The sequence below is a fragment of the Cannabis sativa genome, chromosome 6, assembly GCF_029168945.1.
Source record: "Cannabis sativa cultivar Pink pepper isolate KNU-18-1 chromosome 6, ASM2916894v1, whole genome shotgun sequence".
In the NCBI taxonomy this organism is placed as follows: Eukaryota; Viridiplantae; Streptophyta; class Magnoliopsida; order Rosales; family Cannabaceae; genus Cannabis; species Cannabis sativa.
The window spans coordinates 7,068,796-7,091,488 of record NC_083606.1 but is presented as its reverse complement, the minus strand read 5'-3'; the positions used below and the strand labels follow the sequence as shown (position 1 = coordinate 7,091,488).

At 31.8% G+C, this 22,693-nt stretch overlaps 1 protein-coding gene across 3 annotated transcripts in view; it reads left to right on the top strand.

Annotated features, from left to right (window-relative positions):
- The window catches only part of LOC115695813 (probable disease resistance protein At4g27220), a 105,484-nt gene extending 98,839 nt beyond the window's left edge, over positions 1-6,645 (top strand). For 2 of the 3 annotated variants that reach the window (XM_061116975.1, XM_061116974.1), the window contains exons 9-11: positions 4,542-5,064; positions 5,199-5,284; positions 6,554-6,645. In XM_061116975.1, the coding sequence (XP_060972958.1) occupies positions 4,542-5,064; positions 5,199-5,221 (546 nt within the window). In that variant the 3' untranslated portion in view covers positions 5,222-5,284; positions 6,554-6,645. The remainder of the gene's footprint in view (positions 1-4,541; positions 5,065-5,198; positions 5,285-6,553) is intronic. The other variant, XM_061116977.1, reaches the window with a different exon arrangement.
- The last annotated feature ends 16,048 nt before the right edge of the window (positions 6,646-22,693 follow it).

The window sequence follows — 22,693 nt, the reverse complement described above, 5'->3', positions numbered from 1 at the left end:
TATTGCAACGCGAGTACAGGCAAAATTCAGAAAATATAGCATTTATTAATAGAGTATTGACAATTTCAACAATAAATTAACTGATTGTATACTTTTTTGTCTGCTAACATGCGCTTTTGATATTTGAGTGGTGTACTCTTATTTGTCCGCTTTTCAAATTTTTCTAACACTCTCATTTTATTCTTCCAACTTTCTGTAGTTGGAGTGGTGTCCTTAATTGCTGTATATAGTGTAGTCATTTATTCACATCTTTTTCAAATAAAACAATAGATATACAAAATAAAATTAAATATAACTAAGCTCATATTAAAATCAATCTCACCTTTGAATATAGTAAAAGGTTTTTAAATTGATTCATTCTCACTTAATAATAATTGTGACAGAAATAACGAATAATAATATTATGTTACCTAATAACAAAATAGGAATCCACCAAACAACATTATGAAAATTTATTCCAGGTATAATTATATAAATCTATTACTCATTGAAGTCTATAAGAAACTCTCTAAAAAGCTCACAATACGAAATTTCACATCAAAAATCTAAAAATGATCAACTATGTAGCAGGAATAATAATACAATAACCAAAATTGCCTAGTCATATACAGTCTTAAAACTTAAAAGAGTGGCATTATTCATTCAAGTTTCGACTAAGTGTTTCTGAGTTTGAGTTATAATATTGTGTCATGTATTTATGTCCAAATATTATGTGTCTCTGGCTAATCTAGTGAAGAAGATTGAAGTTTTGATTCTCAATAAATAGAATGAATATAAGTGTATACTTTGTAGTAGGTCATTATTGTGTCATTTTTAAGTTAATGTGTCAACTTGAAAATAATTCATTTAATAAACAGAATGGAGTCAATCTAAAAATATTTTTCTACCTTAATAAGTAGAGCTATAGAAAACAAACTCAGTAACTTTTTGAGTGTTAAAAAATTGTAAATGGTTATAAATTCAGAGTAAGTAAGTTGTGTGTGGCAAATTTGGTTAAAGAAGCCAAAATTGAGGTTTATGGTTAGAAAGTAGAAGCACCGCTAGAACTTTCCTTTGTTTGAAGTAATAGTATAATAACTAATATTTTTTATTACATATTAATAATTAATTCAAGATGAACTTTTCAAAGTATTTTTGAAACATCGTGGGATATATAAATGCAATACTTTTGCATCTTTAGCAATATATATATATATATAATATAAATAGTAGTAAATTCTTATTTAATTTTTAATTGTATCATGGCATAAAATTTAATATATAGCTTTTTACTTACCATGTATGGTCGACACCTCAATTGAATAGAGTCCTATTCAATTAGTTTCTGTTTTTCGTGTCTTGATTTCAGATTATAAGAAATTATTATTTTTCTTTGGACCTTGACCACTTAATCTATGATCGTATAGTTTTAGAATAAAATTCTTATATGATCGTAGATGTATATTTATGGTATTGTTTATTCATAATTAAGATATCAAATTAAATATTTTAAACCATGAATTTCTCATAAACCATTTTATTTTTATTAATAAATCATTTTATTTTTAATATAAATATACATCTACGATCATAAACTATATTTGGTTCCCTACTCATCCTTTCAACCTCAATTATCTCTTTGTGATTTACAACCAATTTTGTCATTTTTTTCACCTACAAAATTAAATTTATTTAAAAATCCACCCCATATATATCTATTATCAAACTGTACATATATACAAAGGCTTGATTAGTTTAAAATTCAAAAAAGTTTTATGTTTCTGAAAATTTAAAAGATGAGTCCACACAAAATTTTTTGATTGGTTGGTAGTTTTAAAAAATCTGTTTGGTTTGGTTTTGTTTTTACTTTTTAATTTTTAAAATTGTATTTTTAAAATTAATAAACCATTTTATTTTTATTAATAAATCATTATTTTTTAATATAAATAAAAAATCACTCATGAATTTTTCATAAATCAAGAATTATGTTATATAAGCACACTTTATATAGAATATAAATAATTATATAATATTCTTCGCTTTTATTTATTTATATATATCACAATTGGTATTCTTTTTTTTTCCTCTCTCAATGCGATTCTTTGAGTGTGTTTACTGAGAATATTTAATGCTTAATAATCTCTTCTCATTCTTTCTTAGTTTACTATGATTTTGAACTACATTTGTGTTTTTGCCACTTTTTCTGTCCATTGTGATCTTGAACCACAATGAATTATTTTAAATAATATAAATAAAATGGACGATTATTTTATATATATATTGTTAATTTCTAGAGTTATAGTTGTGATTATATATAGAGTTGAAATATACTAAATATCAATTCAAATATTAATAGGATTTATTTTATTATTATTTTATTATATATAAATAATATTTTATTATTTTATTAAATAAAAATAAAAAGTCACCCATAAATTTCTCATAAACCAAGAATTTTAGTTATATAGACACACTTTATATAGAATAGATATACATTCTAAACAATTATATTACTATACATATATAATTAAAATGAGGAAATTATAGTTGATAAGAAAATTGTAAAAATTCATTGTAAAACTGGCCAAAATCTAAGACTGAAAAAAAATAAGAAAGCCAATACAAATTAGCTTTTAGGAAGAATTAAAATCATGTAAATTGTTTGTTTGTGTTAAATGCAGATCCAAATGAGGTGTTCGTTGAGAGGAGTGTGTGTTTTTCCTGATTAATTTGATCTAAAAGTTAATATATAGTGTCCAAAATAATGTAAAAAAAAAGTGTGTCCACACAGGTCTCATATACTTCAGCCAAAAAAATTAAAATTTTAAACTTTAAATTTTATTTTCTATCATTATATAATTCATATAAACTACAAAATTTTGTATTGCACATTATATTCATTCATCTCTTTAAGTTATTTTTTTCTATATCGATCCCACATAGTATAGTAATATATATATATATATTACTAAAAGTAAAAGTGACATTTTTGATTTAAGTTTGGTTTTTCCTTTTTCGATTAACTTAAGTGGCGTTTGGTAACACTTTTTTAATCAGTTTTCTGTTTTTAAAAGTGGAAAAGTGAAAATATTTTTCAAAAATATGTTCTATAAAACTGTTTTTATTTTTCAATTTTATAATTAGAAATCAAAATTTTAAAAACAAAAAAAAATTACTTTCAATATTTTTTTTAAACAGTTTTTTTCGTAATCAATCTTTTAGATTACGACCAGACTCGGACCAAATCTCCTTCCCGCGACCCTGGCACTGAACCCGGCTTCTGATCTGAACACGAATCCGACCCCGGACCTAGACCCGACTTAAATAAAATCAAAAAATAAAAATAAAAATGAATTTTACAGAACACACTTTTATTTTCTGTTTTTAAAATTGAAAAATAAAAATTGTTACAGAACGCATTTTTGTTTTTCAAAAATAAATTTTTTAAAAACAAAAATTTTATTTTCATTTTGTGATTAAAAAATTGAAAAACAAAAGTGTTACCAAACAGCACCTTAATTGAATATAAGTTTTGTTTTTTTTTTTTTTTTTGTTTAATTAAAATTATCTTTTACCAATTCTATGCAAATATATTTTTGGCTATATTATATTTTAAGTTGTCATGTATAATTTTTGATTGATTGTATTTAAATTTTTATAATTTTTTTTTTTATTTATGATGGTTAATTTTATTTTCGTTTTGATCACAATTTTTTTTTATTATTACTTTTTTCTTTTTTTTGAAAAAAATCTTGCCTCATTATCATCACAACTTTTTAGTTGTCTTATTTTACAATTCCATCATAAATTCTATTATAAAAATTAATATATTATTATTATTATTATTCTTTTTAATGTATATAATATATATGTGGGTGTTTTCTTTTAATTTTTATAAATCTACAAAATTTCTTCTTTTAATTTTGAAAAAGTTATTATTTCTTTTTAATATATTTTGAATTCAATCTATTGTTCTAAAAGTTTTTTTTTTTTTTTTTTTTTGTTTCTTTGAAATAAATTATTCTAAAAGCTTTAAGCATTTGTATTTATTTATTTTTTTTTTCAAAAATATACTATTCTATTTCTTTTTATAGAGCTTTAAAATAAATATTTTTTACTAAAATAATATTATTTAGTTAATTAAATTATTTATAATATTTTATTTTAACCTTCAAAAATTAAAACACATAACCTAAATATATATATGATCAATATATGTTTTTTTTAAAAAAAAAATAAAACAAATTGGATCTATTTAATGGACATATTTTATCTTTATTATTACATTATTCATTTTATTTATTTAAAAAAGAAAATTTTACATCTCATATATGTGATGTCACCATGTATATATGTGCATACACATGCATATATAAACCAATATTTTCATGGATGTTCACATATTTTGTCAAATGTTTTATAACTTTAGAATCATTGCTTGTTTTCTTATTGACTAACTTGTACGAAAAGAATTGTATTGCTATATATGTATTCTTTGTGATTAATTATTGTTTTAGTTAGTTTTATTTAATTTTAATAACAATAATAATAATTAATTTTAGGTTGTGGTCCCTAATTTTGAAGAAGTGAGTTTGAAGTGGATGTTCATGCCATCCTCTATGTCCTTTCGAAATTTGAGAGAGATTTATATATCAGTGCATGGAATGATAAATTTAATGAATTCCTCCACCGCCAGAAGTCTAGTACAACTTCAGCATATAGCTATTTGGGAGTGTAAAGAAATGAGACAAGTAATTGTGGATGAGGAGGAAGCTGGTGAGAATGTGATGGTCTTCCCCAAATTAGAGATTTTAGCGCTTCATCGTTTACCCAATTTGAAAAGCTTCAACTGCGGAAATAGTGAGATACAGTTTCCTAATTTGGAAAAAGTAATTGTGAGTGAATGCCCTCACATTGAGAATTTCTCTTCTGGAAATGTAATCACTTCTAAGTTGGCTAAAATCATTACAAAGTTAAAGCATGGATACCTCATCAATGTGATGTATGAAGATGGCATAGAAGAGGTTTGGAAGGGTGATCTCAAAACAACCGTAAGAATGATTTGGGAGGAAAACAAACAATTAGGTATGTATATATATAATTCAATCAACCATAATTATTGTTGTTTTTATTATAAATCGATGCGTATCAATTATGAATTATTCCTCTCTCTGGATATTATTTTTATGTATATATTCCTTGATTGATTGTTGTTTCAGAACGAGCAACCCATGAAGAGTGATCGAGACTATGATTCTTGTTCTACTTCTTCTTCCCAATAATTAAGTTGGTTCAAAATAAAACGGTAAGAATATTTTAAAATATTCGAAACTCTTTTTTAAATTATTTTATATCTTATATATAAATTGTTTATTATTTATGTTTTGGGGTTTTTGATACTGGATGAAATTGTGCTATCACTGTGGTCCATTTATTAGAATTTATTAGGAGCTTTGAATAATTATATAATTTTATTATTATTATGAGTTTTTGCCCTATTTTTTGCTTGGGAATTATGACAAAAATTTAGAGTTTGGAATTTTACAAAATTAGAATTACTTTCTTTTTTGAAATCAATTAGAATTACTTTCATATAATAAAGTTGAATCACATTTTGCATTGCATATATATGTGTGAGACTTTGAACATTGGCAAGCAAAAAGGTACAAAACCAGAGGTAAAAACCAGAAGGAAGAAAGAATTGAAATGCCAAAAAGAGCTCAACTAAACAGTTGGCTATTCTGTTATTTATATAGAAGAATTCAGTACAGTACAAGATGAAAAGAAAGAAACAACTGAAAATAACAGAAAAGAGAAAACAAGCCAACTGATTCAGTTAACTAACTAACCGATTTAACTATATGGCTAACAATATGCTATAAATTATTGTTTTTTTTTTATCGTTTTATTAACTTTATTTATATGATTAATTGAGGAGTTTGATGACATATGACAAATCAATTAGAACTTATTTCTAGGAGTAAGCAGAGAGAGACTTGGAGAGAAAAACTTTGGAAAACTTGACAATTCTGGTCAAGAATTTGATTAAGATTAAGAACGGTAATTCTATTGTCTTTTGTTTGTAGAAAGTATGAAACCAAAGAAGGAAAAGAAAGCATATACCATTTCAGATTCAAGATCTATAGTTTTCTGTCTTATATTTGATCTAGTTTTGATTATCAAAATTCTGAGTTGTTTTAGATCTTTAATTTATGATTGAAATCAGGTTTTGATGGATTAGATCTTGAGTAATTATTTAATGTTATTTTTCTAAATAAAAGTTATTATCAATTCCTGTGAAGTAGTTACCATCAAAGGTAGCTCAATCCCTGACATGCTCTGTTGAGCAACGATAATAAATGGACCATATTGGAGCTGCTCTTAAGATTGATCACCTTGTACTTAGCCTAATGACATATGTAGTTGATGATTTGGTGTCATATAATTGCATTAACAGTACTTATGACTATGAATACGTTTTTGGTTGTTGAGTTGTATATATATATACAGTTGTGATTAATTTATTGGGTTTCTCTAATAATTTATGAGTTGTTGTTGTGGTTTGTATGTGTAGGTATGGGATTAAAAAGCTAAGGAATAGGATGGAGTCGGTAGCTGATGGGGGATCTCGTAGTCCGAGTTATGCATAATGTGACAAATCAGACTTGTACGGTTGCCAAGTCGTTCATGTCTTTCAACAACAATTTTTTCAGTGTTTTATTTTCTTTTAAGAACTTATGTTTTGCTCTAAAAAAAAAAATCTTGTGTTTTAGTTACATCACTTTTCGCAAATTTTATGTACCAAGACTTATTTTGTTTTTTATTGTGGTCGTTTGGGATTCCGACTTTTGCATTAAAGACAACTTTATTTTGGTTTAAATTATCTCTTTACAGTTATTACTTATAAGACTTTTAATAACTCGTAACCAAATTTTCAAAATAATTAATTTTTAAAAGTTGATGACCATTAATGAAAAATAACGTGGTCTAAAATATTTACAGTATGTTTGGTAGGAGAGAGATGGGAGGAGATAACAAATCTCTTTGTTTGGCAAGAGGGATTGAAGGAGAGAAAGGAGAGGTGAGAGGATAGCAAATCCACTCAAACCTCTAATTTATAATCTCTTTAATAATAAAAGGATTGGAACTCTCCTTCTTCAATTATTATAAATTACATAAATACCCTCAATAAATAGTATTAAAAAATAATTATAAGGATAAAATAGTAATTTTAATTTAATAATTATCTATCCTTCAATCACTACATCCTTCTTACCAAACAATATAAAAGGATTATTACTCTCCTCTCCCTCCTTTATATTCTCTATCCTTCATCAACTCTCCCTCCTTCCTACCAAACATAGCCTTAATGTTATTTTTCTATTTCTTTTACTAAGTTATGTATCGCACTTTGAAATTTTTTCTTTAACTCCTCTTTATTTTTTTTCCTGTGTTTAACTCCAAAAATTATTTTTCACTACATTGGGCAGTTGGATTTAAGAGTGGTATTATATATCGTGCTTTATCATTCAAGATAGTCATTTTAAGACGTGATAAAAATACAACTGCCAAAATCAAATGGGCATATTTGCTACAGTCCCTACACTTGAGAGAACTTATTTCTTCTTAAGAATTAAAAAAAATTATAAATAAAAAATTATTTTTTTTCTTTCTTTTTTTTTCTTTCTTTCTTTTTCTTTCTTTTTTCTTTTTTTTCTTTCTTTCTTTTTCTTTTTTTTCTTTTTTTTTCTTTTCTTTCTTTTTCTTCTGCATTCTCTCTCTCTCCCATTTTGTACAACAACCAAAAAACTCAAACTTTCTCCCTAAAACCATGGCTTCCAATCCAAAACCCCACCAAGCTTTGATCTTTCTCCTTCAACTCTTCTTCTTCTTAGTCTCTGCAACCACGGGTACCTCATCTTCTTCTTCACCTTTGGCACCGACGGTATTCAACATCCTCCGACATCGACGAACCCAAAACTTGCTCCTTTCTCGGTTTAAAAACCAAGAAAAATGAACCCAGCAATCTCACAACCTCTCGGTTCACACAACCCAGAAAACTCACATCTCAAACTCAAGAACACAAGAACACGAACCCAGAAATTTCAAGCTCACAAAACAAAACCCAGAAAATTTCTTGCAAACTCTCAGGCGAACTTACCACACCAAACCGGCAGTAGCTCCAAGCTCTTTCTTCTGCGCTGCCCACCCGATCGAATCGCTGGATCTGCAACTCTGGATCTGAGATGTGGGGTTTTGTTTGGATCTGAAAAAGAAGTTTCGGTGATGGTTGTGTTGTGTAGATTTAGTTTTGGTGGTGGTGGGTAGTTCAGTTGTGGTGGTCTGGGCAGTGGTCTGGGCGGTGGTCTGGGCGGAGGAAGGGTGGTTGTGGTGTGGGAGGTGGTCTGGGCTTGCCTCTGCATATTAGAGAGAGAGAGAGAGAGAAGAAGAAGAAAGAAAAGAAAGAAAAAAAAAAGAAAGGAAAAAAAAAGAAAAAAAAAGAAATATTATTTAATTTTTTATTTAAAATTTTTTTAAAATTTTAAATTAGTTTTATTTTAATTTTTTAATTTTTTTAATATAATTATTTACGTGGACCAATAAAATTGTTCCACGTGTATATTGTGTCCACGTGGACAAGCCAACCTGGCACTTAACAGCTAAATTTGGACGAAAAGGGTAAATTGCTAACAGAATAGTAGTTTTGGTGGTTTACCCGCAGAAATTTGGGTTGTGGGGGTTTAGTGAAACCAAAAGGAAAGTATTAGGGGTTTCGCCGCTTCTTGAAGAACACTCTTTGCAAGGAGCAATTACAAGCTGTGTCAAGGACATTGAAAGACATAAATGAGTGTGCAGAGCTCTGTATATTGGAGAAATATGAGGGCAAGCTTCGGATGCAGAGTGATCTTGATGCACTTTCTGGGAAGCATGATTTGAATTTGCAAGATTGTGGGCTTTTAATCAAGACCGGGGTTCTTGGTGAGGCTACTCTGCCCTTATCTGTTGCGTGTTCTTCAACTGACACAGATGTTGCTGCTTATGGCAACATAAGGGAACTCTTTGCTCGGCTTCAGATCGGGCACTTGGAGGCAAAACATAGAGCTCTTGACTGTCTTGTTGAGGTCATGAAAGAGGATGAAAAGAATGTCTTGACTGTTTTAGGTCGTAGCAATATTTGTGCTTTAGTTCAATTGCTCCCTTGACTGTGATCTGCTCCCTTTCTGAGTCCAGAGGCTGAGAAAATTGGCTTGTTTCTGAAGGTGTGCTGCCTGCTCTCATAAGGCTTGTGGAGTCTGGTAGCAGTGTTGGTAAAGAGAAGGCTACAATGCAAGAAGCTGATGATTTCTTATGGGGCCATTGGGTATTTGAAGAAGCTGCTTGACGTTTGGAAAGAGGGAGGTTGAGAAATTTGTTCATGAGAAAATAGGAAAAAACAAAAGTTGCAAGTAAAATATATGTGAGTCTTGTATAATAGAAAAAAGGTCTTAATTTTCAGCATGTTAGCTCTTTCATTGTCTATATGAAACAAAGTAGTTAATCCATGAAAGCACAATGTAACAAAAGTAATACAATAGGTAGAATGCAACTGTATTATTTGTGTCAATTAGTTCATGTAGGTGGTGAAAATCAAATTGTGTGAAGCAAAGTTTGATTAGATGGGGGAAGATTAATTTGGATCTTTGCTTAAAGAGTTTGAGGTCTGAGAATTGCAGAAGGAGATTAATTCTTTGGAGGTAATCAATTCCCATTGGGAAAGGTGGAACAATGCTTCACTCACAACTTGTTGGGCTCTTCGTTGATTGAGGTCATTCACTAAACTAATATCACAGTGATCTTTTGAAATTGATTCTATTTTATTTTATTTCAATTTAGCATTTGGCTTATAAAGCCTTTTCTTTCCCATAATCATGCTTAGGTGTTGCAAGTAGTGATTCAACAATTATTGTTGTGTTTAATTAAATAATTGATTCATTCTTAGTTTTGTTGTTTGAACATAATAATTCATTTTCATATTTATGCTTAGGTGTTCCACAACAACCACTGCAATTGTGAATTGTTAGACAGTTCGATCCCAATATGTGGAGAGTTTAATGTTGGAGTTTGCAATGACTAGACGTTAATAACCGTTAATAATATCTTCTAATATGAGAGATTACATGAATAATAGATCAAAAGAGATTTTGGGCTTTGAAAGACACAAACCAAGAAATAAAACTCTCTCAATGAGAGGATTGGAGATATCCAATTGACAGAGTGCTTGTTTGTATCTAGAGTTCTCTAGAGTGATTGGTGTCGAGTAGCAAGTCAAAGAGTCCATTATTTCACTTTGTTTGATTCGTAAGTTTACTGGTGTCTAAAGAGCATTTATTCCTCTGCCTACTTGTACAGTATTCTACATGGAGGTTGAAGGAATGCATAGTGTGGGACAGGACGGGGACAACAACGAAGTATTGAATGCAACTACTGTGGAGAATAACCAACAAGATACGCAGGTAGTTGAAGAGAATATAACATTAAATGATACTCCATATTCAGAGGTAAATGAGGCGGCAGCAAAGGAACAAAGAAATGAAGAAGTGGAAGATCTTCGACAAAACTTCCTAGAGTCCATGACTTTGGACTTGGAGCCAGATTTTGAAATTAATGCAGAAATAGCAAGAACCGGGATACTAGCAAGTTTCTTTGAGGGGAAAGGAGTCTCTCGAACTCGGCTGAAGGGGATACTGGAGCAAAAGTGGAAACTAAATGGCCACTGGAGATTCAAAACGCTACAGCCAGGTGTATGGGGGATATTTTTTGACAAGGAGGAGGACTGTGTGTCCATTTTGGAAAATAGACCATGGTTGATTAATGGTAAGCTCTTAATAATTCACGAATGGCCGGAGCAAGGAGACTGGATGAATGTGGATCTAAGCAAGGCGATTTTCTGGGTTAAGGCTACGGGTCTACCTACGCCATATCTCAATGCTATGAATACGCCCAAGATTGCAGCAAAAGCAGGAGCATACAGGGGTTGTGACATAGTAGATCAAAAAGCTTTAGCAAGAAGGGGTTTCTTGAAGTTCCAGGTGGAGCTGTCTACAAAACACCAACTATCCCCGGGGTTCTTCTTAGACATCTATAGGGGGCGAAAAGAATGGATACAGTTCCAGTACTTTCGGTTGCCCAAATTCTGTTACAAATGTGGTTTCATAGGTCACGATAAGAATGCTTGCTTCAGGGAAACCGCCTACGCCTATCCGCCGGAGGGTGATGCAGTTCAAGCTTATGGGCCGTGGATAAGAGCGGAGTCAGCGGTCATCAGCTGTTTCAACACAAGGAACCAGCTGAATTTTTTCAGGGAGGATGCCAGGACCCTTCGACCGCCGATGAGTAAAGTTACATCTCCGATCAAGGGGTACAACGGGCAAGGCAGAGGAAAAGGACAGGCCATGGAGGATATCCCAAGACAGTTGCAAAGAGCCAATGAGAATGGCAAACTCAAAAGGAAGGTCATCAGAGTGCAGGAGAAAACGCCAGGGGCTGTTTATGGGAAAAATTTGAAAGTGGTGGATAATAACCTAAGAAGACCAGCAGGTATTAAGATTCATGATCTGGGTAAAGGAAGAGATACTGAGAATCTAAAGGGGGAAAGAAGAACAAGATCAGTCTCGCCTCGAGCTATGGGACAACACTCCAAAGGAAACTTAATCGCAAAAGAAACAGATCTTGATATTTTGAAGAAGTACTCTTCGAGACCACCACCAACAGAAAGGGATGAAAGGGTTATAGCAACAATAATGGGCCACATGGGCCCTACTTACGAGCAGATGATAGATAAACAACACAAGGATCTTTGTAAGTCAAGAAATCCACATAAGCATCCAGAGCCCACACATTTCCCTTGGCCCGTTTACGCAGAAGAAATTGGGCTTGCTGAAGAACTAATGGGCCCGGCCCCAATAGACAAATTTGAGCCTACACCCACACTCTTCCATGATCCAATAGATGTATCCAACTTAATACACGAATGCACACAACAGAGGAAAAGAAAGGCAGGCCTAACACTGGTCCCTTATGTTCAAAGAACAGAAGAAAATACGATGGAATTTTCCCAGGAAATTCCAAAGATGCCTGAGTTTGCTCCAGGGCCGATAGAGACTCCTTTCAAAATGGGCTCTGGGGCTTCAACCTCATCAACCTCTAGAGGTGTTACCAAAAGAAGGAGAGGAGCAGGGTCGAAATCAACTCCAAGAACAAGATCAAAGAATCATTCGAAGAAGGAGATGAGTCTTAACGAGGAGACTACAAAGAATCTTGAAGAAACTCTGAATTTGATTGAAGTACAAGTACAAAGTGAAGAAAACATAGTGATGGGCGAGGAGGCGGCCCTTATCAAGCCCCCAACATCCAAATGAGGCTCTTTTCGTGGAATTGTCGGGGCCTTGCAAGGGACCCGACAAACCAAGCTTTAAGAGCTTGGGTAAGGAGACACAATCCGGAGTGTGTTTTCCTAATGGAGACTAAGGTGGATAAAGGAAAGATGGATTGGATGGCTAGAAGTTTGGGCTTTGATGAGGCGGTGGTAATTCCAGCAATTGGTTTGGCTGGGGGCTTTTGTTTCTTTTGGAAAAGTGAAGTGCAGGCTACGGTTCTGGATCAGGATAACAACATTTTTGATGTAGAAATTCATGATACTCAGCGTAATATTAAATGGAGATGCTTTGCAACCTACGGACCTCCATATGACAAAGATAAAAAGTTTTTTTGGGAAGGTTTGACTCAAAAAGTGAGGAATTGTAGTGACCCCTGGGTAGTCATGGGAGATCTCAACTGCTTACTTAGCAATGAAGAAAAGATGGGAGGTAAGAAAGTTTCCTTAAGAGATACTTATTGGTTAGAGGAATTTCTTCAGAATACTGGTGGGATCGACTTACGTTTCAAAGGGTGCCAATTTACATGGCAGAACAAAAGATTTAATGGGGGGCTTATTCGTGAAAGATTGGATAGATGTGTAGGCTCGGCTGACTGGACTATTGAATTTCCAGCTGCGGGAGTGTTGAATTTTCCAATTACCATATCGGACCATGCTCCAATTATGCTTGACACCTTCATGTTTAAGCGTAAGGGATTCATTCCCTTTCGGTTTTATGATTCCTGGTCTAAAGAAGAAACTTGTCGTGAAGAAATATGCAAGGTATGGAGGCAGGATCACCACAACAGTACGAAAAGTTTGCTGAGAAATTTCAGCAACATTCGTAGAGCTCTGCAACGTTGGCAAAAAGGACAAGTGGGAGATTTAGATAAAAGGATCAGGGAGTTGGAAGAAAGGATCAAGTGGATTCAACATCAGCAAATTTCTGAGGAGTTGAGTAAGGAAGAGTCCCATATTCAAGGTCAGCTTTACGAGATTTGGCAAAAGAAGGAATCGATGTGGCGGCAAAAATCTCGTGAGCTCTGGCTGAAGTTAGGAGACAGGAGCACAAGGTTCTTTCATGCGGCTGCAGCAATTAGAAGGAGAAGGAACCATGTGTGGCACCTTCAAGGTAAAGATGGGAAGATGAAAGACACTCACAGCGAGATTTCAGGTATTATTAAGGAATATTTTAATGAGCTTTTCAACTCGGATCATCCTCAAATACCTTTGGCCTTGGAAGATTTGTTTGACAAGAAGGTGGATGAAGAAACAAACCAGGACCTATCTAGGATTCCTTCTTATGAAGAAATTAGAGAGACTGTTTTCAGTATACACCCTCTAAAATCTCCTGGCCCGGATGGTCTACCGGGTTGTTTCTTTAGGAAGTATTGGGATGTGGTTGGCAGTAATGTTTGTGCGGCTGTACAAGAAGCGTTTATCTCAGGAGAAGTTCATTCGAATCTGAATTACACCTTCATTTGCCTTATCCCGAAGGTTAATAACCCAACAAGGATGGAGCAATTTAGGCCAATCAGTTTATGTAACTTTCCATACAAGGTTATTGCAAAGATCCTAGCTAATAGGTTGAGGCCTTATATGGAAAGTTTAGTCTCACCTCTCCAATCAGCTTTCATTCCGGGTCGCTGGATTGCTGAGTCGTCAATTCTAACTCAGGAGCTAGTGCACACAATAAGGAAGAAAAGAGGTTTGGGAGGATTAATGGCGATCAAATTGGATATGCACAAGGCATACGATAGAATGGAGTGGGACTTTGTTCGTCGGGTTCTAAAAGCAAATGGGTTTGATGATCGTGTTTGCAGCCTTTTAATGTCGTGCATTACGGGGGTGTCATACTCGATTATTTTGAACGGGTCTCCTCTAAAGAAGTTCAAGCCACATAGGGGCCTTCGACAAGGAGACCCATTATCCCCATTCATATTCCTTTTGTGTCAAGAAGTTCTTTCGAAGATCATTCAATGCCAAGAAAGAAGAGGAAAGATTCACGGAGTTAAGATTGCAAGAGCTGCGATTCCAATTTCCCATCTCATGTTCGCGGATGATACAATCTTATTTGCAAGAGCCAACAAGGAAGAGGCATCGAACCTGATGCAGTGTCTTAAGTTGTATGAGAACTGGTCAGGACAAGTCTGCAGCAAAGACAAGTCTAGTGTGCTTTTCTCAAGCAATTTGGGACCTGAAAAGAAAAAGGAAGTTCTGGGAAAACTTTCCATCAAGCAATCAGATGGAGAAGAGAGGCATCTAGGCAATCCTTTTGTTTTTAAAAGGAGGAAAAAAGAAAGTTTTTTGAAGTTAAAAGAGAGCATGCTTCGAAGATTAGAGGGATGGAAGACAAGGCTTTTGTCTTACGCAGGGAGATTGACTCTAATTAAAACAGTGGCATCTTCAATGCCAATCTACACTATGTCAACAAATAGAGTTCCATTATCAACCTGCAGGGAATTAGATGCATTGATGAGGAAATATTGGTGGCAAGGAGAAGTGAGACAAGGTAAGTTTATGGCTTACAAGGCTTGGGACACAATATGCCAACCGAAAGCCTCTGGAGGCCTGGGGATAAGAAGATTAGAAGACTCAAACAGAGCCCTTTTAGCAAAGCTAACTTGGAACATAGCTCAAGGAAGGGATAAGCCGTGGATTCAGTGTCTTCTAGGCAAGTATTGCAGCAACGAAAATTTCTGGGGTGTTAAAAAGAAGACAAGTGATTCCTATATGTGGAAGTGTATCCTGGATGTGCGAAACATAATCCTGAAGGGTTCTATGGCTATTCCGGCTGATGGAAGGAAGATAGATATTTGGAATCAACCTTGGATACCGTGGATGGAGTTCAAGGATTTCAAAGAGTTAATGAATGGTCTTAGAACAAGAGGATATACTGCTAGGACAGTGGCAGATCTTTCCATGGGGAATAATTGGAATGAAGAAGTGGTGTTACAATTCTTTGGGAAGGAAATGGGAGACAGAATCCTTGAGATTCCTAGACTCCCTTATCCTAACATGGATACGGTTATCTGGAAAGGAAAACAAGATGGCAATTTCTCAGTCAAGAGCGCATACATAGAGGATCAGAAGTTTAGATTCAGAGACAATCATATGGTGTGGAAATGGCTATGGAATTCGGGGTTACATCCCAGAATTTCAGTCCTTCTTTGGAGGGTACTGAATAATGCAATACCGGTCAAGGAAAGGCTACCTTTTCTTGTAGATAAGGAGTGTTCTTTCTGCAACCATCATCTGGAAAATTGTATCCATATTTTCAGAGATTGCAGCATGGCAAGATCCCTCTGGTTCTCAAGCAGGTTCCCGTTGAGAATAGAGCAGATCCCAGGGGCACATATGCTTTGTTTTGTGCAGAATCTGGTACAGGAAGTGGAAGCGGCAGGTATTGGGAAAAAGGAGATTCTGACTCATTTAGGATGTATAATTGATCAAATTTGGCAGAGTCGGAATCAGTACAACCGGCTGGGCACTAGAGTGAATATGAGTGATCTGAGAACGAGAGTATCGAAGGCTTTTGAAGAATACTTAAACTTTACTCCAGAAGAAAATGCAGCAGTAGAGGAAGTTTGTTACAAGACGGACCAAGGAACTCAACGGAGGGAGATAAGCATTCCTCAAACTGAATGGATAGTAATCACGGATGCTTCTTGGTCCAAAGGTGAGGCAGGTCTAGCTGCAGTTGGGATAAATAGCAGAACAGGGGTGTGGGCTTCAAAAATAAATTTCATGAAGACGAACTCTGCTCTTGAGGCAGAAATCAACGCGATCGCTATGGCTTTGGAGTGGATTTTCCAGGAGAAAGGAAGGGAGATAACGATAGCTTCGGACTGCCAAATCGCAATCCAAGCTTTGGCCAGCAACCAATGTCTCAAAGATTGGAAACTACTGCACAAGTCTTTGGAAATTTTAGATTATAGAAGCAAATTTAATAGTTGTAAGTTTATTTATTTTAACCGTAATCAAATCCAATTTGTGGATGCTTTAGCCAGAGGTGTTAGAGCCTCCAAACAATCTAATGTTGTGATTCAAGGGGAGGGTGATCCCCCTGTGATCACCAATTTTCTCTTTGCTTAATGAACTATAGTTCTTTCAAAAAAAAAAATATCTTCTAATAATGCTACTTTCATCTTTATTGTTCTGGGATGAGTATTAATAGAGGAAAAAAGTTGGCAAAACTACTTTATTAGCCTTTAATAAGAAACATGTCATGCTTTGAACAAATTATTAAAGCAATACTAAGAGAAAGACAGAATAAAACATATTTGTAATCATTTATTTTATTCAAGCTTTAGGATTTTTCTGTAGTTTTAAAAAAATAAAATAGTTTTACATGTCTTTTATAAGTTGATTTTTTTAATTAAATAAATTATGCACACCATGTCTAATCATCTTAAATGAAACTGTTTGCAGGAACACCACCGTTTTGTCGATACTACCATATTCAATTTATCAACGAAAAAATGGACAATCCAGTTATATGCGGACCTCGCTAGAATGAAAAGTGCAAAATATAAAAATTACACTATTCACTACAAGAAATGTCACTTTTACCAGCACAATTCGCTACTGCACTAGTAAAAGTAACTTTTACCAGCACATTTCGCAAACTGTGCTAGCAAAGAAGTCAAAGTTTTACCAGCGTACATTTACAGTGGCTAAAATCTAACTTTTACCAGCGCATTTACGTGCTGGAAAAAGTCATCTTTGCCAGCGCTTTTTATTTTATGTTGGCAAAAATTCTAATACCAACATTAATTTGCCAATCCCCTTTTGCCAACGCATCACAAATAAATTCTATTTTTCCAGCGCAATACTAACTTTTGCCAGCATAAAAATGTGCTGTCAAAAGTGATATTTCTTGTAGTGATTGTCTCTATCGAAGCAAATGAAGATTGAAATCCACCAATGAGTATCATTAGTTTTTTTATCTACGACAAATGCTATATTCAATTATCAACAATTTAGAAATTAATTTTTAATATTCTTTTTTATCTTAAATCCATTTAAGTAATGTTTTTTTAAGTATTGGAACATCAATTTTTAGTTTAATTTTAAATTAACTTAAGAACATATTTAAATTATCAAGTTTTCTTAAACACTAATATATTGCATTCGGTATTCACTTTTAATTGACAAAATTATAAACTATAATATTTAGATACATATAATAATAATCTCACCTAATAACTAATAATATATTTTTTTTAATTTTTAATTATATCACTTTTAAATAGCATAGAAAAAAACTAGCATAAAATTTAATATACGCGCCTCGCACGTAGCTTTTTGCTAGTAGAATAGATATATGACAAAAAAAAAAAAATACAAATAACAAATTATATTCAATTAACATAAATTAAATTGAATTAAAACATTACATGAAGTCATTTAAAAAAATCGAGAAGAAATATTTACTACAACATACTTCTTTATTTGTGTTATATCCTTATTATATAATTTAAGTGCTCATTTATCGTTAATTTAATTAAAAAAAAAAACTCCTAGTTGAAGTATTTTCTTAATTGGTTTCATTTAAGGACGACATGAATTAAATTTTCCATGAATGTGAAAATTCACTAATATTAACCACGATAACAATTAATATATATGAGTTACTAAGAAATAAAAGTGTTGAAAAAATGCCACTACAATCACTAACTGAAACTTCAATAGTATTGAAAAGACTTGCTTTTGTTCATTGAGAAGATCTCTCATGTATTTCAAAAATGTATAAGGCAACCACTATAAAAAATTTTATTTTTAGTCACAAATGTCGTGACTAAAAGTATTAGTCACAAAAATTACAATTTGTTGTGACTAATTAAATGTATTTTTAGTCACAATACTTGTGGTGACTAAAACTAAATTAGTGATAACTTGTATCTAAATACTATGTTTTAGTCACAAGTAAATTTTGTTGTGACTACAAGTTACATTTAATCACAAAAAAATTATGTTGTAACTAAAAAATTATAACTAAAAGTAGCTATTTTTGTAGTGCACATCCAAAATATCAACATGCAAAATAACTTTGACAAAATATATATATATATACATTTGAATTTGGGCAAAACAATTGCTTTAAATTACTTTTTTTTTTTTGAAAGAGAACCTCAGTTCATTAGGATTAAAACAAAGTAGGATTGACAGGGGGCAATCCCTCCCCGTTACAACGATAATCAACCAACCTTAGGACCCTCGCTTGAACAGCCAGGTCATTAACAAAAGCAATACAGTTCCGCTTAACAAACTTAAGATTACAAAACTCAAACATTTTTAGCTTTTTCACTACATTATAGAACGAAATAGCCACTCTCCAATCCGGTACTTTCCTTTGTTGTAAAGCATCAACAACCATTTTGCAATCAGAGAAAACAGTGAAAGTCCTCCAATTCATCTCAACAGCCCAATCCAAGGCCAAACCGATTGCCTTTAACTCAGCATCCAAGGCAGATTTACCTTCTCCACTTCCAGCCATTGCTTTAAATTACTTAATACATATAAAACGGATAAACAATTTACTCATTCTCTTCACATATTCCTAAAAGAAGAAAATTAACTATTAGTTTGTTTGGCAGAAAATATATAAAAAAAATGCATATTTATAAATATTTAGAAAACATATACTAAATACTAAAGAAAGAAGGTAGTAAAGAAGAATCATCAAATTATAGAATTCAACATTGATTCGATTTTTTCTAAAATAAATAAAATTAAGAATTTACTTACACGTTGGATAAAAAAAAAAAGAATATTGGAGAAAAAAAATACAACCGCATCATGATCAAGCTCCAAGACTACTCTTTTTGATTTATTGTCGAACATGAAATATCATGCAAAATAATTTAATAAAATAACACAGATGTTAATTGAACAAAAGAGAATAGATAAATGTAGCATATGTAAATTAAAAACTAACACATATGTCAGTCATATCATCTCTTGAGAATAAATTCATTCCTAAATCTAAAATATGCATTAATATTTAAAGCAAAGTCAAGTTTTTGATATTAAAATTATAACCCAAAAACAGACCAAACGACATTTAAATTGATAAATTGGCTAAAAATCTCATGTCAGTAAATATAAATGGATCAATATTATCTCATATAAATACAGTATAAACACAATGTTTCGATATAATTTTATTATTAAATATATACTTTTATTTTAAACTCCATTTAATATGAAAATATATAATTACCTTGGTCAATCTAACCATCAAATAAACGAAGATATATTTAATATTAGAAAAATATATAACATGTGGAGAGAGAGTCTTGCAATTAAAAATGGGGTTCGATGACCCACCTCAAGTGACTATAGATTTTGCGTGTCAGTAATGTGGGTGACTGTAAAAGTAATATTAAGTGACACTTCAACACAGTTATTATAACTTTTTAGAGATTCTAAATGCGCGTACTGTAGACTTTTAGAATTCCAAGTTGTCAGATAAAGAAAGAGATTAAGAGAGATGAGGGTATACTGGTGTTTGGAATTTTCAATAGGTGCTAGGGTTGGATTTTTTTACTTTACTTTATCAATTAATTTTTTTTATAGATGATTTTTATTGACATATTTTATTAAACTGAAAAAGATTAAATTTATTATCAAATTTTTTTGAGTACGTGCTCTTTTTTATTGTTTTAAATATAAATATAAATTTAAGATATAGTGACACACTAAGAGTCTCTTCAATGATAGCATCTTTAAAGATGCTAACAATATCTACATTATCCAAAAATATAATATTTTATTTTATTTTTCTTTCACATCATTTTTAGCACTTTTACTTCTAAAAACACTCCAATGTTATAATAACACTCTTCAAAAATACTATAATTATTATGATCTTACATATTATTGTTTAAAATATTACTATTTTTAATTATAAATACTATCACACTAAATTTAAGAAAATTATATATTAATATAAATATGCCTAACATAAAATTTAAATTTTTTAACCAAAAGAAAAAACATTACACTAACTTTAAAAATAACAAAATTATAATTAATTAAAATAATGCAAACTTTTTCTAATACATTAATATTATATATATATTCAATTATTCAATTTTAATTAAAATATTATATATTTATTTTTTTTGAAACCATAAAAAATATTTTTATAATACTTTACTATTAAATTCTTTTATTATTATTAAAAAATTGTATATGTTTCCTAATTTTTAGCTGTATAGCATTCCTACAAATTCTTAGAATGACGATCTTTTCGATATAGCATCTCACCATTTTGTCACATTATCTATTCACTTAGACAAGCATCCTCATTTTTTTACCATTTGAGATGCTCTAAATAACATATGTTTATCCAATTGCGTGCCACTATGTAAATATTTTCTTAAAAAAAATATAAAATATTAAATTTATTTTTTAGCGACACTTTATATATTTTAGTGACTTAGATTAGAGGACACTAACATCCAAATTTTATAGTCCTTTTTTGTCGTATCACTAAAATGTAAATTTGTAGTAGATATTACTTCTGTTCCCAACAAAACCCAAAAAAAGGCTAAATATGGTTCTTGATTATATATATATATATATATATATATATAAATTACTGCACTGTATTTTTATTTTTTTTCTAGATTAAATATGGTTCTTGATTAATTTGTTAATTAAGTAAAAACGACAGAGTTACAATCCCGATGCATACAAAGAGCCGATGGAATTTATGGATAAACACTCGTTGAATGATGGGAAAAAATTAGAAAAATAAAAACTTGAAAGTCAATAGTTCTATATATTATGTAGATTTTTTTTAAAAAAAATTATTATTAATTAATAATATTAAAAAATTAGAAAATAAATATAAGAATAAATAAATATTTATAAACAGAATAAAAAATTAAATGAATTAAGAAAACAGCAAACAGTAGTATGTAGAGAGAATTTAAGTGACTTTTCTATACAATAACACAATCATCTTCCTCTACTCCTCAAACTATACAATAACACAATACATCAGAACATGAAAAAGGAGTATTAATTAACCATAAGTATATACATGATATATAATATATGTTTATGTTATATACTTACATTCCAAGTACGGAGCTTGGAGTAGTTGATGACATAATTAGCTATGGCAAACTGAATCTGATTTTCAGGTGGACAGATGGGTTCAATCTCACGGACTATGCAATCCTGAGACTTCAAAAGATCTGTGACGGTGTTCTTCAGGCACATCAGGCAGTATTGCCACCACAAGAGGGTAAGCAATTTTTACTTTCCTCAAGCCTAATTTGGCCAATCCTACTACCCCTTTCACATAGTCACCATTACCGACTAAAAAAGTTACGTAACTGTAAGCCTCTGGCTTTTCTCACAAGACTTGCCAAATGACTAATTAATCTTTCTCAAAATTGTTGCGAAGGAGAAGCTTCTTAATCGTTGGAGTTGATTAATTAAACTCTTATTTTTTACTGGATCCCATAATTTTAGTAAATCGATTAGGGGTAAAGAAATAGATTTTTTTTTTTTTAAAAGTTAACAGTTCTGTTAACTTCAAAAAAAGTTAACAGTTCTGTTAACCTCGCTTAACTTTTCAAAATAATAATAAAAAAAGAATGGTTAAAAAAAATATGTTAAACCAAGCACTTTTAATATATAAAATAAACAAAGTACTTTTAATATATAAAGATAAAGATACATATAGATGTGAATTTAAGTCAGCTACATCACTGCTTCCTTTCAAAAGGTAGCCTTACAATAATAATCGAAGTATATGACAATAAAAGCTAATATGTTGCCATTGAAACAAATAAAATGATGTATGTAGTTGTCTGGCCTGCTATTCATCACATACTCTCTTTTATGATTCATTGATTACTTTTTCTCTGATGTCTGAGGCTATTCGTTTGATGGTGCATCTGCATATGCAAACAAATTCTGTACATTTTAATATGTGTACTTGAAATAATAGAACTTGTTGGAACTTTGTGAAATGTTAGAAAATGATGTGTGTGAGTAGGAGTCCCACATGGGATAAAAATACTTCATTTGAAGTGTATAACTAGTGCAAGTTTGAGATATGGGTTTGGCCCCAAGGGCTACCTAGTTTTGCGCGCATGGGTGAGGACTCACACACAGGACCACCACACACACGCGCGCCGCCGTCCGACCGACCGTGCCCAGCCGAGCCAGCGGGTGTGGTGTCACCTTATTTTTTGGAGAAAATTTATTTCTTAAATTATTATTTATTTAATTAATTAAAACAGTTTTCTTTTTTAAATAAAAACGTGTTTGATTAATTAGTAAACAGAGATGCTT